A 22,111-nucleotide genomic window follows, 5' to 3' on the forward strand; every position below is an offset into this window, starting at 1 on the left:
TCTGGTACCCGTATTCTGTGTGAGGGGCACTCCCATTGCCTGATTCATAACTGGTGCAAGATCTAATGAAGTCCCTGTCATCTGATTGACTTTTGCCATACTCTGTCTGTGCCGGTGGCATTAACATTGGGGTCAGGTCAGTCTGGACCAACATTGGCTGCGGGAGCACCTGCTCCCTTGGCACTACAGTATTTGAAACTGTCTCAAGAACTGGTACATCTGGATAAATTCTGGTTACTGAAGGTGTATGTACCTGCGCCTGAGCTACCGCACTCGTTCCTGCAACTGGTATACTCTGTACTGCTCCTGGTAACTGTCCTCCTTCTGCTGATACAGCGCCCATGGCTCCCTGGGATATTCCAGGAGTAGCAGGAGGGGCTGTAGCACTAGTCCATGGACCCCCTGCATAAGTCGTCATAGGCGGAGGTCTATCTCTCAATAACTGGGTAATGAGATCCTCAACATCAGAATTGTCATCGTCTACATAGGATTTCTCTCTTTTCTTCTTTCCCTCACTTTCCCCTGCTTTGTCATTGTCCCCTTTATCTGACTCTTCACTCTCTGTAATAGCGGGAAACAATTTTATCTCTTTCATAGTTGCCATTCTCCATCTCTTTTGCTCCCAACCCCACCTAGCTTCAGCTAGTGACTTTTCTATATTCTTTATTCTTCTGTTGAACTTCAGCTCTTGCTGCTGTCTGACCACTAGCTCCCAAACTGTCAAAGCCTCAAACTGTGCCGTTCTCGGTAATGGTTTCATGTCATACAATGATAATCTTAATTGGTCCAAAACTCTCAAATTGAACGTTCCATGTTCTGGAAAAACTGTCGTCCCTTGATTCTTAGTCAGTTTACACCATTGCTTCAACCAAAGACACAAAGCTATGCCCTTTTGTCATTACAAGATGCGCCGGAGAATCCTCTGTGGGGAGGGGGGGGGGGGGGGGGGGGGGGGGGGGGGGGTTGGTTCCCCCACTGACGCCTTAATATAGGATTCACCTTTTATCGCACTCCTAAATGCCTTGAAAAACTTCATTTTGCTTGGTTTTGTGTACTATAAACTCAAAAAGTGAAATTACTTTTACTCCCAGGATTCCTTTCACCCGTTTTCTCAACCAATTGCCTCTCACGGACGGCTGCCAATCCGGTCGCGTCTCTCCTCACTAACCCACCTATCCCAGTGCGGCACACACTGACACACAGTGGCTGACAGTCTTGCGGCTTCGCCTCCCTCAACCCAATTTCATTTAACTAATGCAATTATATTGCGAGCGTCTCCACCAGATAATAACAAACAAACCTGCTGGTTTACTACAGGAAAGAACACAATCGCTTCAGGGACCTTACGGATTTTCACTAATGGCACTTTCTAGCTCCTTAGCTATTCCTCTCTCAGTCCCCCACATCCACAAGTAAAATTCGACCCGAAAACTTTACTCTCAACTGATCTCTGGGTCTGTTCTGGTGCACATAGAACTCACCAAATCTCAGTCAAAGGTTTTTATTCATCTAGCATTCACTCCTGACTTGTTGACCAAGCCCGATCAACCTACTAAACCAGACAGATTACAACATATAACCCAAGTGTCTCCTACACTTGTCAATATACTCCAGAGTCTTAGACCACACCGGGTCCGTACATCAACAACCACGTGGACAATTTTTGAGCACAAAGCGCCACATACAGTTCGACGACTTCCTTACTCTCAAACCTTGGAGTACGCACACTCCTACTAACCCTTAACTGGAGTAAGCAGACTCCCTACTTTATCTCACAAACATCACAACTCACCTGCGATCTCCTTAAGCCTATGCAAGCGCAATTCTACTACTCACACCTTTTCAAAACATGCCGGGAACATACTCAATTTTACCCACGGGATCCAGGACCTGGGAAAGTCATTTCTGGACACAAGGGAACATCATATTTGCTAACATTGCCATTTTAGAAAAACAAATTCAAACCTCATACAAATCTGAACACTTCACTCAATTTTTAAACTACCACCATAATCCTTACTCACCACCTAAATAGTTCCCTAAGGAAACTAACCATCAAGCTGCTACCAAAAACTGCTAGCGCGCCTTGTCCGTAGTAAGTAAACTTACAAGGGAACGCGTATAGGTCGATGAATCTTTTGAATCGCATAGAGAGTCCTAGCCAAGTGGTGAACAGGGATAAATCATCAACAACATCAATAGCGCATATAAAACCATAAAACCTAGTCTAACAAGAAAATGCCATCACTCATCAAGATTAGCTAATTTATTCCCTATTAGTTACAATTCTAATGAAAACCTTTATTCAATGAATTCATGGTTAATCAAACCTTATTAGCATCAATGAACAATACTTCAAGATTTTATAATGAGCAAAGCAACATCCATCTAAGCTAGTAATTTTATAACATTGATTAATTCAGCAATGTGAGTCAGTCAGTCACCCTTGAGTCACCGTCATAAACCTGCCTAACTCCGATTAGCATCAGCATGTGGGGCTTCATGAGAAAAACAATTTAGTCAAAATCATTAATTTAGATAACATCTAACTAAGAGGTAAAAACTATTTTAACAGCGAAGTTGGTACTTAAAAAGAAAAAACACGTTAGTCAATCATTTATAGCTACCTATTCAAGATAGATCAGCAACGCGTCAGTCTTTGTCTCCAGGTCATCAGTCATCAACAAGGCTCAGGCTCACAAGGAGCAACCCCAATTTTTCAGCACTTCAGACAGGGTCTCCTGACGTCATCATCTTTCTGCTCTCCACTCTGATTTTTCTTTTCGTGTCATGACTTATTAGGGTCTCTCAGTCCGTCCCCCAAATTGCTAATTGGCCAACCTTATCAGGGGTTATGACTAACCTATAGTTTGTTTACCACTTGTCTATGTTTGTACAAGCTTCAAGTTCCATTAACATGATTGGTCTCTACATCGATGAGAACATCATCCGGCTCTTCAGGTAACAAAATTGTAGCTCACAGTCTTAGTCAGTGCCTCTATTGTTTGGATCCTGGGAAAGTACATTTGGCCTACTCTACACATAATTGTATCAACTTGTTCTGATCGTCTCCTGTCTGCTGATGAATTTGCAGAATTTTCTAGCAGAGCTCATCTCTGAACTCTGTACAGTTCAACGTCCTTTTCTCGAGTTCCAGTCCTCTGCGGCACATCGCGTCTCCAAGTTTAAGCAAGAAAGGCCCAGCACCGACCATGCCTCTAGTTCGGCTAAGTTAAGAATATGAAGCGCCATAAAACATAAGTGATATCAGTTATGGAGGAGTATTACATATTTCATACAATTTCTGCATTATTTTAGTATGGTTAACCCAGAGGGTGACCACTCTGGTCACATTACACGTTATTCTGAATTATTAGTTTCAAAACGTCATTTTTCTCATTAGTATATAAACACAAATCATTAGAATATTAGCATACCTTCTGCAACAGGAGGATAATTGTTTGTAGAGGGATGCTTTATCCATTAAGGAAAATCGGCAGCTTCCTCCAGTGGTCTGTTTCTAACCTCTGTCTGTTCAGGACCCTTACCAGGTTATTTTTCATAAAGTTGTCTGCATTCATTGTGACGTAGATGCCAAGAGGTTTGAACCCCACTGTCGTCCATTGCATCGGGCATTCCCACTTCCCCCTCAGGCCACCAATCCATAAGTGGATTTGCTATCAATTTTAGTCAGTTGAGTTTTATGCCAGACTGGGGGACGAATTCCGTAAGGATCTGCAGCACCCTAGGGACTGGGTATGCCAGACAGAAGTATGTCATCCGCAAAAAGGGATATTACATCCTCCCAGTTTAAATCCCACCTTCCCCTTATTTGAGCATTGCATCACACCCAGCTGGCCAGTCGCTCAATGGCCAGGGAGAAGAACAAAGGAGAAAAGGGACATCCATCCCTCTCTTGTACCACATCCCAATGGAAATTCTCTCAATGTCCTGTTCACCCAGACCTTTGCTATTGGATCGTCAGACAAAATATTGATCCAGGCCATAAAGATTTAACAAAATCACATCTTCTGCAGAATTGCCTTCCAGTACTACCACTCAAGGGAGTCAAATGTCTTCTCAGCATTGATGGAAAGTGTCACCGCATGTTCATGTATCGTACCCACGTTGGCCAGAACTCTGTGCAATCATTGCAGGTTTTAACCCATTGACTGGGTGCTGTCAGTGTCTCAAAGACTTCTTAGAGACGATTCACTAAGACCTTGGTCAGAATCTTGGCTCTCAAAATGTCAGCCAGGGTCACTGCGGCAGAACGGACGTTAGGAGCCCACAGACACCCTCACACTCAGGGCTGAGATCCACCGACTGTCGCCTGCAACTAAATAGCTTCACACAAGAGCAGAGGACGCAGGGAGCAGATCCAGAAGAAATAACATTTGTTTGGTGAGTCCCCAGGAGAAGGTTATGGAAAGAGATAGAGTACTTTGTATACTCCCCCTGTGTGGCTGCAGATGACAGGGAGAGGGGCTTCCTTGGCTCAGATGTAGATGTTTCAGGAGACCTCACTAGTGAAAGAGAGAGGGAGAAGGCTACTTGGGCCCAGAAAACTAACAGCATGAGGAAAATGAGAAGCTTGAGGAGCCAGCTAGGGAATAATTATAGGCACAGTAGGGATGGTCTCCAATACGCTAATACATGTAGGTTTTGAGACAGTTTGACTGACATGATCAGGACAAAAAAGGGCTTTGAGGAGTCCGGGGCTGTTATAATAAGCTAATTATACCTTTATACCAATTGCATGTTTTTGCAAGCCACTCCAGGACTTCCTCCCAGGATTATGATCTGAATGCATTATAGAATGATGTAGGTCCATACACTGTGATGGAAGAGTCAGAGGCAGGAGGGAAGCTTTTAAACCCTATTGTGTCATTTCATGTAAGTCTTCTATGGAACCCACGGAAGTGGGAGCTGACCAGAGAGGGAAAAATAACTTGTCATAAGTGTAAATGTACATCTTTCTAAGGGTTGGTGGACAGTTGAGGTCTACAAACCAATATTAGCCTCAGAATACATGAAGGAAAAAAGAGGAGATCCTATAACTATTACCTGTATACATGCGGACACGAAACAATACTAAAACACCATGTACTTGGCAATGATTATTTTTTCCTGACAATTGGAATCGTATGACATCTGTGGTTTTAAGCTTCAATATTCCCAACTTTTGAGATGTCTATGGGTTGGACTCACTAGGACAGTTGTGGAAGGAAACCTCTTGTTCAAAAGGGTCCTTGTCCTCCTGTATTAGAAAGCCAAGAAAAATCTGGCCACGAGAAGAGAAGAAAAACAGTGTGGGAAATGTATGTTATCCAGAAGATGTTCAAAAGCAGTAAAAGGAAAATAGGAGATAGAGAAACTTTCCAAAGAGCTTAGAGTGCTGACTGATCCCTACAATGCACCATGGTACTTCGGATAAGCAAGCTTGTCTCTGGGTTTAACAGGCCCCTATTTTATGAAAAATGGGGTTGATTTATAGGATAATGGGTAATACCCCAACCACATAGACAAAGGATCTAGATTTCAACTAGCTTGTAGCCACATTGCTTGAGGCATGGGGGGGGGGGGGGGGGGGTCAGACAACTATCAGTAGTTCATTTTCCATTTTGTCATCCTGGGGTGTATGACAAGATGCAAATTGCTGCAAACAGTGTCTGGTGTGTCAAAAGATTAACAGGGGTTGCATACCTCTGTCTTCTTTACAACTCCTCCTGGTAATTAAGGTTCCTTCAGCATGAAGGCATCAGTTTATTCTTGTAAATGTTGACTATGCTGTCCAGTGCCTACAAGTGTTCCCCATGAAGATACTACTCAGATTGCATATGTGATCTCCTGCTTTGCATGGTGTGGGCTAGGGCAGTTCCCATCAGAAACATTCACATATCAGGTACAAATTGTATGGCCCTGTTCTTGAAACTGGCATATCAATCACTGAATATAATCCGAATTGGAACCGGAGTCTACCACTCCAGATGGTCAGGGTAAGGGGTACAACTAGACCATCCCATAAATGCTGACCAAATCAATGTCCTAATGGTAAAAGGCTTATTTAAACCTTTACCCTTAGTTTTATTTAACTTAATGAATATTCCTTAAGCCTCTACAGGGTTCAGTCCATTTGAATTGGCCAACAACCTAGGACCTTGTTAGACATGGTGGGAAAACAATGGGAAGATGAGGAGCTGGAGGAGACCCTTTTAGTAGTGTATATCTTTTCTTTAAAAACGAGGTTTGAGGGCATTAGGGACATAGCCAGTCCCCACCTTGAGAAGGCCCAAAAAGCCAGAGTAACACTATACCAAGGATACTCGAATATGAACACTACAACCTGTAGATAAGGTACTGGTACTATTCCCAACCACAGAACATAACATTTTGATTGAAAGGTGTGGAATTTATACAGTCATAAAGCCTTTGGGTTAAGGGCCAGATGTATATACAAACCCCTTTGCGAATCGCACATAGCGATTAAGAAATCGCTATTTCTGAGTCGCAATATGCAATTTAACATATTTGCAAGGCCCAAATACCGAATCGCAAAAAAATTGTGATTCGGTATTTGAAAATCGCAAATTGCGAGAACGCACACCTGACAGAGCCTGATGACATCACAAGCAGGAAGTGCGTCATCCCAGGCAATTTGCAGGTGCCACACCCAAAGGAGCAGTGAGAGACACAGGGAGCAAGTCTGTGAACAAGGCAGGACTGCACATCAGCACGGACAACTCTGCAAATGGAAAGGAGAAGGGAGAGAGGAAAAGAAAACTCCAGTTCAGTGAGCAGGAACTGGAGGTGCTCACTGAGGAGGTGGTGAGGAGCCACGACCGGCTGTTCAGGAAGAGCTCACTCTAGGTCCCTGACAGTGAGCAGCGCAAACTCTGGGTGGACATACAAACAAAAATCTGCGCTGTGGGGGTTGCACAGCGCTCAGTGGAGGAGATCAAAAAGAGGTGGTATGACCTGCGTTCCCGTGCCAAGGAGAGGGTGGCCAGAAGACTACAGGAGGCAAGGAGCACAGGAGGAGGACCATCCACTGAGACACCCTCCACCCCCATGGAAGACCTGGTGGAGTCGACACTCCTCCCAGAAGCTGTCAGTGGGGTCACTGACAGGCACATCAAGCACCAGTAAAGGTAAGTGCAATATTGAAATGTAACCCCATATGTGTATGTACAAATGCCCCTTAGGAATTAGCAATTAGTGCAAAGCATTGTGATAAGTAGTCCATTCCACATCTTAGAAGCGGCACAACAATGCCTTATGGAGTGGTAGTCCACAACCCAGAGCACAGCACTGCCACTGAGGCAGATACCAGAGGTGCCGGTGAGGCCACTGCGTACTCGAGTGGCTTGCGTGGCCGTAAAAAGTGACTAATGGCCACAGGGGACTGTCTGCTTTTTTTGTTTTACAGTGAACTATGAATAAATAGTGAAACACTGTTAACTGCTTATTTTATGACACATGTTTATTTTTTTTGCTAGTGACACTTATGTTACCTGACGTTAAGGTAATAAAGGTTCTAACTACCAGTACACATGTCAGTGAAGTGGTGTTATTGCTTACATCTGAAATGGTTGTGCGTGATGTCTGCACGCCTTTGCCTGCCCTCTGCTGCACTGGTCCTGTCTGCAGGCTGTAGGGGTGGGGTATGGGATCATCCTCATCGGAGTCGGAATCAGATATTTCCACAGGTATGCCCCTGGTGGTACCTATATTGTGCAGGATTGCACATGTGGCCACTATTCTACAGGTCGTGTCCAGGCAGTACTGTGGTGCCCCTCCACTTTTATGGATGCACCAGAAGCGACTCTTCAGCAGGCCAAAGGTGCGCTCCACCACATTGCGGGTTGCCCTGTGTGCTGAATTGTATCTTCGTTCTGCTGGTGTTGTAGGATTTAGGTAGGGCGTCATCATGTAGGTGCGCACTGCGTAGGCACTGTCTCCTGGAAGGAACAGAGGGTATAATGAGTAAGTGAGCCATCTGACGTCACAACGCCATCAATGCACCAGTGTACAGAGGGACAATACCTAGTAGATATCCTTCACCAAACTCCCCAGCTAGCAGTCTTGTGTGAATCCCACTGTGCCGAAAGATGTATGAATCATGTGTGCTCCATGGGTACCGGGCCACAAGATCAGTTATGATGTAGGAGGCATTGCATATCACCTGTATATTCATTGAATGTTGGTATTTACGGTTGCGGTACACATACTCAGTGGCCGATGGTGGACAGATTGCAACATGTGTCCCATCTATGGCACCTAGGACGTGGGGGAACTGTGCTATCTGGTAGAAATATATTTGTCTGCTGTATTTCCTGTGGGGGGAATCTGATGTACTGGTTTATCCTACTCAGCATGGCGTTGATAAATGCATTGAAAAATCTAGAGAGGGCTGCTGCTATGACCCCTTGATAGCTCCCTGAGGCAAGTAGGTGGAGGGAGCATAATACCTGCACATGGGTGGGTATGCTATTTGTCCTATGTGTTGTGCACTGCAGTATGGGGTGCAGCTCAGCTATAAGGTCAAGTATTATGGCTGAGTTCAACCTGTACTTATCATATCTCCTCCTCAGTCTGGTCAAAATGGGTAATGCGCACTCTGAAAATGCGCTCCTGTATCCTCCTCCCTCTCCTCAAACCTGCCAAAATCCTCATTCTCCTCGCCATGACGTAGAGTGCAGCCATTGTGGAAAAGAGTCTGCGGCATTCTGGGCCTCTTTATATAGGTTGCACCTGGTTTCACTCAGTGGTAATTTGCATGTGCAAAAGGCCATTCAGCTAAAATTCGCAATTTGCGAATTTTTGATGCATCGAATTGCGATATGGTTTTGCGAGTCGCATTTTGAGTCTCTCAATTTCCGACTTGAAATACCGAATCGGTATTTGCGAGTCGCTATTCAGACTCGCAATTTGCGAAATGCTAATTGCGATTCGGTATTTCATGTCACAAATTGCGAGACGCAAAATGCGACACGCAAAACTATGTCGCTTCGCAAAAAAAAAATTGCAATTTTTGCGATTCCTTATTTTTGGCCTGCGAATGCCTTTCATGCATCGCAGACCACGTTTTTTCATTCGCAAACAGCCAAATTCTGCGATTCGCACCATTTGCGAATGCAAAATGGTTTGATGCATCTGGCCCCAAGTATCCTATTGTACAGAACAACCGGGGAGAAAGCATCTTACTCCGGTGTAGTAACTCAATCTCTTGATTAAATGGGAAGAACCATACTTCTCTTCCCTAGTCCTTATGAGAGGTCTAGACCAGACAGAAAATGAGGACGTTTCCAATGTGACATTACAACTCTAGGGGGAAATCTAGTAGATCAGGCATCTATGCCTAGCTGTCAAAAAGATGACCTTATCTACCTGCTGACATCTTTAGAGTCCATTTTGTTCCAATCTCCAGGGTGTACCAATCAAACTTAAAACAAGACTGATACCCTATGTCACACCAGGACTATATTTGATTCCAGAGGCCGAAGGCTAGCAGTAAAGAAGAAAATTGAAACAATGTTGCAATTGGGCAACACTGAACCATCATTGTGTGAATGGCGCTCCCCAATTGTCAAACACAAAAAACCCTTCAATTTGTGGGGCTAGGAGGAAAGAGAAATGTATAGGGCAACAGTTCATACTCTTCCAATCTAACTGTAAACACAAAACAACAAATGGGTTCTTATTGTAAAGATAGACCTATTTTGGCTGTGCCACCTACTTGTTTGGGGAATTCCTTAAATATGGTGGGGGGGGGGGGGGTTCTAACTTCTGGTGTGCCACTGTTGCATAAACATAAGCATTTGCAAAAAAGATAAAGAATGTCCTCCCCCCCCCCCCCCACACCCCCTCCTCCCCCCAGTGTCATGCTTCAGCCGCCATCCCACACTCGCCAAAGCATGCTCTAATGGCAGGCAGGCCCTTGTCATTCGACTTCGGGTATTTTAATTGGGGAAGAATGAGGGAACGGGAGGATATTAAAAATCCCTACATCCTGCCATGAGTACAATCTAAGCTTTAATAAGGGGCCGAAGAGTGATGGTTAAAAACGAACAGCAGGACAATGAAAGTAGCAACTCTGACATCCTTGTACCCCCTAACTTGACATGTTTCTGCCCTTCATAGGTCCAATACTGGATATGGGGCTTTCATCAGGACCAAATAACCCTATATATGACCCTGTCTTATCTTCCTACTCACACATACATCCATGCATATTGGTGTACATGCAATCAATACCAGATCTGCAAACTCTGGTTGTTCCTGTATCGAGGTTGATCCTTCTTGGAAGATAGTCCTATAGGGAAAACAATTATACATTTATATGTAATAATGTAACAGAAAAGGAGAAAAAGAAAAAATACACAACAAAAATTGTAAAGTACAAAACACTTAGACGCCTTAGTGGTTATACACTTAGTGAAGAACTCAGGGGGTCACAATGGTCATTCTCCTGTGGAGAGAGCATGTCTTAGGCGTGTACACTGCAAAGGCAAATGGGCTCATGTGTATAGGAACCCAACCACCTGTAACATGCTAGACACACTGGACTCCTAAACCATTCATAATCCCATTACATGCTCCTGTGTCACACCCTAACTCCGGGATATCCACACTTCATGGAGGAGTGGAGCGGGGGAGTTTTGTAGCCATCACCTAATAAAACAGAAGAAGGGCCACAGGAAGTTAATAACTGGTAATTCTTCCATGCCGTTGACAGTTCGTGTCAATGTATTACAAGTTTGCTGTACAGCTCAGTCAAACATTTCACATGTTTTTGTATTTTCAAAAACAAAATACCAGAGAAGGATTCTCTTGTGCAAAATACAAAAACTAATGACATTAAACACCATGGGAGTTCACTCCCATGGTGTGGGGGTCATTTTACAGTTTACTACCCTCTACTGCCAAGGTTTACCAGGGGGTGACAGTGAAGACTAGCTATTTAACCGTCCACTCTAAAATGAGGGGGTTGGAGTTCATTGAATGGTCAAACCTCTGATGACCCTCCTTACACCAGAGAAGTAAGCAATGGAGACAGTAGTCTTTGTTGCTGACATACTTACTGTCTGCCCATCTGTAAATCAGGTGGGCAGACGTTCAGTTTGGTGGACAGGGTACTCTGTCACCTTTGCAATAGAGTACCCTCTCCACCAAACCCTAAATAAGCCCCTAAGTTAAGTATTATAGTTATAAAAACCCTTGAGTCAATCTGTCCTTCACTAGTGTGTTCCTTAGCTGTACTTTGGGCACATGCATAGAGGGAGTCGACTAATAAAGGTGGTAATTGTGACATTTTAGAGAATCAAAAACATACATCTCTAGGCAAAGCACATGTACCTGTGTATAATAAGAAGCCTGAATCCACAGAAGAAGTCACAATCAAATGGGTTAAAAAATAAAAAGATTTCCAGCACAAAACAAGAGAATAATTTACAAAACAGGAGTATTTCTTCATACATGTGTACTCCATGGTGCAAGTCACATTTATAATATCCATTGTACACGTTGGTCCACTAAACGTCCCCACTTCCTCAACATGCACCAATAGAACACACAAGATGCTCTATTTTCCAACAGCAACTATCCTTTGTAGACATTAAAGATCCTTTCACAAACATGATTTGCTTTAGTTCAGAGAAGCTAATGAATACCTGTGTGCTCTGGCAAGAAAAGTAATTTAAACTGCTGAGCTCCCTGACACTGTAGAATTGAAAATGATTGAGAAATGCAGAGTTCCAAAACATTTGGGTTTGTCAGATTCAGAATCAAGAAAATGCAAAGGAAGTAATGTACTAAATGAATGGAGAAGTGAGTATCACTCTCGGCACAAGTAACATTTTAAGAGCAGTCTGATGGCCACATTACCCATGGCTGTTCTAATATCTTAAATTGTAAAAGTGTTGAATTTCAAATACTGCAAAATGTTTGAGCATACACATGGTGCAAATAAAAATGTGAGGCAGTCAGCCACACATTATGTCAGGTGAATAAGTACTAAGCAGTGGCAGCTACCGCAAGTCAAGGGTGATGGGGCAAGGGGGCGGGGTGGGGGTTGGAGTCGGGTGTCGAGGGTATTAAAAAAACAAAAACACAAAAAAAGTACCTGCCGCTGCTGCTTCATCCCAGTCCTGCTGCCGGCTGCTCCCTCTCTTCCCGGAGGTCACCACAGGTTCCTAATCCAAATACTGTTCTCATGCTAAAGCAAGCGTGAGCAGCACCAGGAGTGACCTTAGCGGGCTGGTATGACGCTCGCTCAGACACAAGGAGCCAGTGTGATTGCTCGACCCGGCTGTGTAACACAGCCAGGTTGGACAAGCGTAAGTGCTCATGTTGGTTTGGCTGGACTAAGATGGTCGGCCAAACGGACATGCGTACTATACAGTGGCCACCACTCCTCCTCCCTATAGCCCGGCCCCACCCTACATTCCAAGCTGTCAGAGAGACAGCAACAAATAGTGATAATAACACTGCTTTATTTATTATGACTCCAAGTTAACCATGAATGCCCAAGTGAACAAATTAGCACAAACGAGCTTCATCACCTTGAAGATTCTGCGACGCATCTTTCCCCACCTCAGATTTCCACACAAGGTGCAGGCTCTTGTACTATCAAAACTGGATTATGCCAATGGCCTCTACCGATTATGAAAAACTACAACATATTCAAAACTCCGCTGCCAGGCTACCATTACATGTAAAGCAACAAGCCCACATCTCCCCTGACTTGAAAGCACTCCACTGGTTACCCATTGCCAGAAGATCCACATTCAAGCTGCTTTGTATCACCCACAAAGCTATACATGGAACAGGACCACTTTTCATCAGATACAGAATAACCAAATACATTCGCTAAAGAAACCTCTGCTCAAGATTGGCCTCGCCTTAGAACACCACCATACAAGAAAGACTATAGGTGGTACATCCTTGTCCGTTCAAGCAGCCAAACTATGGAATTCATTACCCCCCAAATATAAGATCCACGGATAACTATCTTGTCTTCAGAAGACTACTTAAGAGTGGTCTCTTTCCTTCATAACCACCATATTCAAACAGCAATCGACTGCATATGCCTGTGTTGATAAATATTTTAAATCTGAATGTGTATATTCTAGATATGTATAGTTCTTTAGGAAATATGTATCGCTACTATGTGATAACAATAAATTACACACATACTCTTTGAACCTGTTTAACAAATGCATATTTACTCACGATTAAATATGTGAATATATATATATGTGTATGTATAATAGAAATAAATAAAATAAAATCTATAAATAACTCAAATTATAAATAAGTAAAAAATAATAAATAAAAATAATGATTTAAAAAAGTATACATATATATATATATATATATAAATATATATAAATAAAATTATAAATAAACATAATATAAATGTACTCTTGTAAGCTTTACTTTGTCTACCCATCACCATATGTCGTGTCTATCAATCTATCCTCCATCCCCACTCTGACTCATCCCAAACCCATTCTACTACTTTCATATCCAAAATAATCCTGCATAAGCTCTTCCCTCCTCTTCCACATCTACCTCACCCAAACCTCACTTTACTAACATGATCTCCCAAACAACCCTAATAAATTCTCCCTCATTTATCTCACCTTTGAGTCATACTCAGTGATACTAAGACACTTCAGAGCTCTTCCAGACCCAATAGTAAACATTTTATATGAATATCATATAATTGGATGCATGTGTTCTTTTTTTGGCTCTCTGTGAATCATTGCTGTGGGTTCCGGAGAGATCAGTGTTTACTGGAAAGTATCTGTGATAGAGGCTGCATTTCGCAGCGCAGGGTTTCAGGTACTATTTCACTTCAATGGGTAAGCTAGTTATGCCTTTTAGGCAGTTGACTGAACAGTGATAGCTTATTGTAGGTAGCGGTGGGCTAGGAATTTAGGAAATCATGACACATGAAATACCAGACAAATTCAATATGAGACCAAGTGATTACCTAAAATAAATATGTCTTTAGCTACGGGTAGGTAAAGCATCGCAGTCAAAATAAGGTTACATACAGTAAACAAGAGGTTAGTCCCCTCTGGTGCGGATATTCAACCACAAATACTTTTATAGTTGTACCATGCGGTCACAAAAAACATCAGGCTCCTTGGTAAGGAAAATATGCCGACATTTGGGGTGTCTGGTCCATTCTGTTTGCTGAACAGGTTGGGAGAAATCTTTATTCTAGTGTTTCTAAAGCTCATTAAAAACATTCCTACAGGTTAATATAAGAGGCTGGGAGATTAACAATGATTTATTGCCTTTGTAATAAAATATCAACTCTGGAGTACTGGAAACGCTTCAACCTATTTGCAATAATTATATGGACTTTGTTAGAAATGAGGTTTCTGGTTGGCTAGGGTATACACCTAAGCCAGGCAGAACCTACCCACTCTAGTCAGAGCGAGGGAGTTACACACCCAAGATAACCCCTGCTCACCCACTTGGTAGCTTGGCACGAGCAGTCCGGCCTAACCCAGAGGCAATGTGTAAAGCGATTGCACAACACACGTGACACAATAAATACACCACAAAGGAAAGACCAAGTTATGTAAAAATAAACTGTATTGCACAATCATTAGACCAAACACAACATGTATCAGTAATACCTCGCTGCAGAAGCAGTTGTCTGAACATTACTCGGTTACTAGTACTCTGTAAAAGCCAGCAGTAGTCACATAAAACACATAAGTTACTGGTTATCCTGCGACATAAGCAGTAGTCAGGCGAAGCACATAAATTACTGGTTATCCTGCAACATTAACAGTTGTCTGGTTGTCATAATTGTTAAAGAATGCACATAATCATAAATGCCAAAACAACATCATGAATGCCCATAAAGTGAAACATCAGAAATGCTCATGGAATTATCATAACTGCATCATCAAGGCTGCACCTAAGAGGAAACACCCCAAAATACACATGGTGCAGTAAACGCATTATCAAGGGTCAGGACATTGTCATGCACACATCCTCCAAAAAGGTACATGTCAGGCCGAAAGCAAATGTACATATCATGAAATCATCATCACCAGTCACAAAGGCACGATAACGCACTTATCCTAGCAGGACCGGGGACCTCATAGAGGGTCACCCCCCCACCCCGGCCTGCTAACGATAACACAGCCAAAGGCTCGGCAGGAACAAGGACTTCCGATGAGGCTTCCCTCCCACCCGCAAGCCACAACAGGCAGGGGACTCAGCGGGACGAGCCTCCTGGCTCAGGACCCTTCCGTGAACTCACTGGGACTCTCTGGTCCTACCGGGCCAGGAGAGCCTTCCACAATCCTCTGGCGCGCAGGGTGCATGCAGAGGAAGCACAGTAGCTGCCAAGCAGCTACTGGCTCTGGACCGTCTTCTCATGGGGGGGGGGCGGCAGTGGTGCACCAAAGCAGATGCCCGATGGTGCCCCTGGGGCACCCCCCCACAGCGCTCCTCAACCCAGGGGCACCACACGGAGCGCGATCGCTCCAGACTCCATTCTCTGGCCTCACGGCCTCTCCACATCCAGGAAAGGGGGGGGGGGGGGCACAGCCACACAGAGGTGCTTCGGTGCGCCCAGGGGGACAAAAACAAGCGTTCATGCGCTTATGAAAGTAAGCTGCAGCGTTCTCTAGGCGCTTTTTGTAGCACTCCCCCTGCACTGTGCTCACCAGGAGAGCATAAAAATTTAGCGCTCTCCTCGCGCTTAGTTAGAAAAAGCGCTCTTCCAGCATTTTAAGAAATAAAATGTCAGGGGAACAGGGGACACAGCACCCAGCCCCTGGAGACAGCAAGAGGGGGCACAGGGCGGTAGGGCCCAAGTAACCAGGCAACACAAAGGTTTGCAGTCAGTGGCAGCACAACAGCAGCTGTCCCAAGGTGGTTCCTGGCAAGCCCCTCAAGCAGCATCCTGTGTCCAGTTCAGTAATCCATTAGTGTCTCTTACATGGGGAAAACCCCCTGTACTTATACTCATTTTGCACAAGCTTTACATAAGGGGGGGGGGGGGGGGGGGGAGAAAGAGGTCCCCACCAGTCCTTACTGGTTCTAGGAGTGTCCCCTTTCTCCTCCAGCACAGGCTACAGACATCAGTAGAGGGTAAACAAGCCCTTTGTGAGAGACCAGGGCACAGCCTTTACAAATGCAGGTGTGCCCTACCTCTCCCTCTCTAAGCCCAGGAAGACCATTCAATATGTTGATGCACCTCTGTGACACCTCCAACCTCCACCCTCCACCCAGGCTGTCTGAAAGGTATGCACAAAGCCCAGCTGTCACTCTGCCCCAGACGTGGATTGGAGTCAAGTTGCAAAACACCAGTCATACGCACACAGAAATGCTCACTTTCTAGAAGTGGCAGGTCTATAATGCTAATAAGAAAATCCACCTACACCAGTAAGCAGCATTTCTCACTACCATTACAACCATACCAAACATGTCTACGCCTCCCCTCAGATCAGACAATACCACCTAGACAGAAGGTAGGGCATTTCCAATGGAACCCTATGAGCAAGGCACCACTCACAGCAGCGAGAACCAAGTAGGCTGTTTGTCAGTACCAGGACAGACCACACAAATCAGGCACATGTTCTGCCTTTTACATATATAGCACCCTGCCCATAGAGCTAGCTGGGCCTACCTTAGGGGTGACTTACATGTAGTAAAAGGGAAGTTTCATGCCTGGCACGCAAATTTAGATGCTAGGACCCTGTGACAGTAAACTGCACATGAGGCCCTGTGCTAGCAGGCCTGAGACAGGTTTGAATGGCTACTTTCGTGGGTGGGGCAGGCAGCGCTGCAGGCCCACTAGTAGCATTTAATTTACAGGCCCTTGGTATAGGAATACCACTGTACAAGGGACTTACAGGTAAATTAAATGTGCCAATTAGGTGTAAGCCAATCATACCAACTTTAGAAGGGTGAGTACCTGCAGTTTAGCACTGATCAGCAGTGATAAAGTGCTCAGAGACCTAGAGCCAACAACAAGAGGTCAGACAAAAATAAGGAGGAAGGCAAAAAGTTGGGGGATGACCTGTAAAAAGGGCCAAGTCCAACAGGCTTCCTATGCAGGGAGGCAAAAATGTTGTGTTTCACTGGTTTACTATTTGTAAAATTCCACCACAATGTTTTTGGTCACAAAATAATAATACATACCTAGAGGTATTTAGAAGAGGCCCTAAACACGCCACTTCCAAATGCAGATTCCTTATTGTTTAAGCCTCTGTAATGACTCAAACTAATTTCCCGAATTGTTCATTGAGTTTAGTACATTGCAAACAGTGTTTGACCATTAAAACACTTTGAGAGGCCGGTTGTTCGTCAAACACTGACATCTCCTGCTCCCCTTATCCAATGTTTTGGTATTATTTTACTCTTTGTATGTGTCTTTTTACTTTAATTCCTTGGGAATTTTGCTGTTTGGAGGCTTGGTTTTAACATTGTTTGAGTAAGGCTTAAATACTTAACTCACATTTCTCTGGGAGACAGAACTGATGCTTTGTGCCAGTGCTAGTAGGGCTAAACCAAGGTTTGTGTCATGGAGCTGTGTTTTAGCAGTCAAGGCACTGGCTTCCTAAGTTTGCGGAATTCCACATCGGAACCTCCCCTCAGAATCGAAATCTCACAGTAGGTGGCTGGGTTAATCTTCCACACCTTAGTAGTGTGTGTTTTTATTCTCAATTTCTATTACAGCACCAGCTGAGGAACCTCAACACCCATGTTGCGCTGTCCACAATGTTCCTTGCTGTGGGATTTCCTGATTGACCCATCAGTAGAGAGGTTTACTCCCAGTTGCCCAATACAACAAGAATTTACCAGCTGCCTTTGCTGATCCAATGTTCAGGCACAGAGGAATGCACTCATCTGAGTAAGAATATGGGAGCCGCCACGTGTGCATTGTTACGGACCTCGATGTGGCTAGACAGCACATTTCTGTTTTGGGGAGTAATTATTCATTGTGGACTGCTCCATGTTGAAGGCTGACATTGAGGTTTTTCTATTTGAGGTTTTTTCTGTTCCTGTGTGAGTGCATAAATATAAGACAGTGGACTAAAGGACTGAGGGCAGCAGGCAGAATGGAATAACCAGGAAGATGTCTTGAGGTAGAGACCAAATTTTTTTTTTTAGAGTACTCAACTTTCAAGGCCCCAGTTGATCCAAATGCGGTCCAGGGCAGAGAGAGTTAACCAGGGTAGGATCAGAACTAGCTTACAGGGATACTATGCAGAGCCAATAAATCAGGGCAGGCACAGATGCTCCTATCCTTTTCGGATCCTGGATTCTGCAGATGAACAAAACCCTATTTTATTTAGTTATTCATTTGCGGTTTAATAAACTGAAGATGGCACTGCGCTTTACAGTTGAATGCCGTAGGAGGCACACCTGAAGAGATATAATTAAAAATTTGACTTTGCAAGTGTAGGGTAATGTAGGAATAAAACGTAAAGTAGGAGTTATAGCTGCACAGTAAAACAGCAACAGAAATACACACAGGTGTGTGTGGGCATGTATAGCCCACCCTGTGACTACTGGTTCGGTCCTCTTAGAGTGGGTAAACACTGTCAGTTCCAGACAAAGACTATCCTAGTGCGGACCGGTGCGTTAGGAGGACCTGTCCACGTAGTGTGTTTGGATAGTTTTGAGCAAGTGCATCAAAAGACTAAAAGTGCAGTTATATTTGCCTTGGTCTGTTTTATAACCTTCCCTACTATCAAAGCGTGCGTGGAGTTAGAATAGTAACTGCACACTTAGTTATGGTCAATGGCCGGTCCTCATAGTTGTAGGTATATCGCGCGTGTGTGTGTGTGTGTGTGTCTCACTTCACTGAAGCAGCCGCACCAGGGTGGAGAAAAACCAGATAGAAAATCAAAATGCCGTGTGACGTAAACATCTTATTTTATTCAGGGTGATGCGTTAGCGCGTCAGAGCCTAGATAAGTAAACTTAACAGGAGACGTGTTTAGGCTGACAAACCTTTGGACCACGTTTGGAGACTTCCCCGTACGAAATATTTTCTTGTCATCGACAATTAATAGATCAATCATCAACTCAATAGCAACAATTACTAGTCAATAAACATTTGATATAATCAATAATTGAACACCCCTTTGATTTCTGAGTCACAAATAACCACACCAGTTTAGCCAAAGTTAAGATATTTATTTCCCTATTGGTTACAATCTAATATCAAATCTGTTAGTCTCATTAGCAATAAACCCACACCAAAACAATCCAATCAATAACCAAAATGCTATTTTAATCAATAAATCTACTAATTTCATTTAGCATCTAGGCACATTATACGAATCAACTTAGCAGAGTCTCATTAGTACATGAATCAACAAAGCAAGAAATCAGTCATTTGTCTCTTTGCACAAAATATTAGTGAACGCCTTAACTAACCTCATTAGCATGTTGGGCTTCATGCAAAACATTTAATGAACATGAATTTGGAAGACATCTAAACTAAGGCCTCTATCAAAATAGCAGTTGGTACCTAGAAAGAAAAGGCAAACAGACAATTACAATTTGCATCAGATAGTTACCAATCCAACAGATCAGCAAACAGCGTCAGTCTTCGTCCTCAGGACATCAGTCGATTCACCATCAGCAGAGATAGGATGGGGCAGAGTCTCATTATAGCATAGCTACAGAACGGATTACTTCCCTCAGAGGAAAAGTTAGCATCAAGCAAAGAATGGACAAAGGATGGTTTGGTGACAGGACAACTAAACTAATTGTGGCAACAGGCAAGAGTTCTCTAACAAAAGTCTCATAGCAAAAGGAATGGCAAATTGCAAGGGTAAGAGTCCCCGTTAAAGTGGCAAAAGAAATGTGTCTGGATTCGGTTTTCCTCGGGTTACGCCGTTAAATCAAAACGGTCTATCTATTCCCTAATTCCTCATTGGATGAAGTTTGGTGCATTATTATCTCTCCCCAATAATTCGGCAAGTCCCCTACTAGAACTTTCCACAATTTGTAGTTCCCATGTCACGGATTGGTCAATGTTATTGACGTCTTCAACAGTTGGAATGTCAGGTAGGAAATGTTACACTTTGCGCTCCAGTCTGTCTTCATTGTCTTCTCCCAGTACGGTTAACCTTGCACCTGTTACGAATTACACTGTTGCAGCTAGCAAGAACGTCACCTAGAGCAAGCCGGTTCTCATGAGAAAGAATTTACTACGGCTACACACAACTCCTGTAAAAATACAGGTTCGTGTCCTTCAGGAAAACAGCACATTACACGTTAGAAAATACAATTCAATATGAGGCCAGGCAGCTAGGCCCAAACCCTCGCTAAACTAAGGCCCTCTGATTTAATAAAGCAAACTCTTAACACACAACTCTAACTATGATATACTAATACAAATTCAGACATTATTGCATATAAAACGTCAGAATTAATAAACTTTTCATTAGTCTTCGTATACATTGGTAGCCATTCCCCGTGGGCACATTTCAACGCATGCATTATTTTCTATGCAGTTTCATCACACAATATATTGCAAGATTTTCATATTGATATAAAAAATAAAAAAAAACACAACAGATGCAAACGTCATGCAAACACAGGACACCAACACATTTCACTTGCGCCTTCAACTGGGCACCCCGCCTCCGTGAACATAGACTGTCTTCAATTACATTCCCCCCCAACAACCACATAGACTAGACTGCTGCCTAACTGCCATCAAAACTCAATTCAGAGGTCATGTTTCTTGCTTAAAAAGGTAAGTCAATTTACAAATACATGACTCACAAACAGAACCTACTGTCAGAGTTCCATACAGATTATCAAGTTGCGCACGTATAATCGTGGTACCAAATAAGGAATTAATTGAGTGCATAAACTGGTACATTCAATGAAATTCATCAGTTGACCACTGCCGCCAAACACGATCACAAAAACTCAATGTTATAATGTGCATCCATGCATAGATATGCCTCAATCACAACCCATATTGTGGCCTCAATAGAACATCTGACATTCATGTTTTGTAAGATGGGATATTTCATATCTAAATCACAAATGACAATCAATTTCAAGTTTGCGGATACGCAATATCAAAACACTTGAATAGGGACGAATATCAAGATTTGATCATGACATTTTCATAATAGTGATGTACATTTAGGCACACATGTGGAACACACATTTTGGCGCTCCGTGTGCAAAAGCACAACGTTTTTATCAGATCACTCACATTGGCCTAATGTATGTTCATAATATCATAACATTGTGCAAAAAGGTAGCCCTTCTAGTTGCAACCTAAGTTAAGGATCTCAATTTATAGCAGCACCAGAATGAATAAAGTGACCACTTGCATAACTTACGTTCTTATCAATGACCCCCACAGCCCCCATTTAAAATTAGATTCAAACTTCATACAAAAATGTTTACTAAATATAGGGCCTGATTACAACTTTGGAGGAGGTGTTAATCCATCCCAAAAGTGACGGTAAAGTGACGGATATACCACCAGCCATATTACGAGTCCATTATATCCTATGGAACTCGTAATACGTCTGGTGGTATATCCGTCACTTTTGGGACGGATTAACACCTCCTTCAAAGTTGTAATCAGGCCCAAAGTGTCTTAGTGCTTCCATCTCGTATGAACCATCCGAGGCTGTAGACCAGAATCATTGCAGCACACTTGAGCTAAAGTGTCTACTGCATCAGTGCAATCAATCACTGCAGAATTAAAATAGACTATTGCGCGGAAGGACCTGAATGACCATATGCCAATTCCATGTCTAATGGTCGAAACACCAGCTTGTGGAAACTTAAATACTTTGCCCCCTAGATTTTGCATAACTATCTCTCAGCATCAAAGCGCTTAGACGCCTCGTCAGGGGTAGTGAGTGCTATATAAATACTATTACAATATCAAAATATTTGAAACACCACAATGCATGACAACTTGCCGTAATCATTACTAACTGGCCAGAGTCAAAATCATGGCAGCATCATGAGGCATTGGTGCATCAGTGGCATATTTATATTAGGAGCATATTTCAGATAAAAATAAAATCTAATACAATATGTGGCGACGTATATGCAGTAGGATCTCATCAATCAGT

The 22,111-nt window shown here is 43.3% G+C and overlaps 1 protein-coding gene across 1 annotated transcript in view; it reads right to left on the reverse strand.

Annotated features, from left to right (window-relative positions):
* Nucleotides 1-22,111, reverse strand: part of LOC138296676 (putative nuclease HARBI1) — a 60,963-nt gene that overhangs the window by 10,252 nt on the left and 28,600 nt on the right. The window contains exons 2-3 of the mRNA XM_069236026.1: nucleotides 10,258-10,315; nucleotides 7,582-7,961 (exon numbers count right to left, since the gene is read on the reverse strand). Of these exons, the coding sequence (XP_069092127.1) occupies nucleotides 7,582-7,932 (351 nt within the window). The 5' untranslated portion in view covers nucleotides 7,933-7,961; nucleotides 10,258-10,315. The remainder of the gene's footprint in view (nucleotides 1-7,581; nucleotides 7,962-10,257; nucleotides 10,316-22,111) is intronic.

Source organism: Pleurodeles waltl, chromosome 5 (genome assembly GCF_031143425.1).
Source record: "Pleurodeles waltl isolate 20211129_DDA chromosome 5, aPleWal1.hap1.20221129, whole genome shotgun sequence".
NCBI lineage: Eukaryota > Metazoa > Chordata > Amphibia > Caudata > Salamandridae > Pleurodeles > Pleurodeles waltl.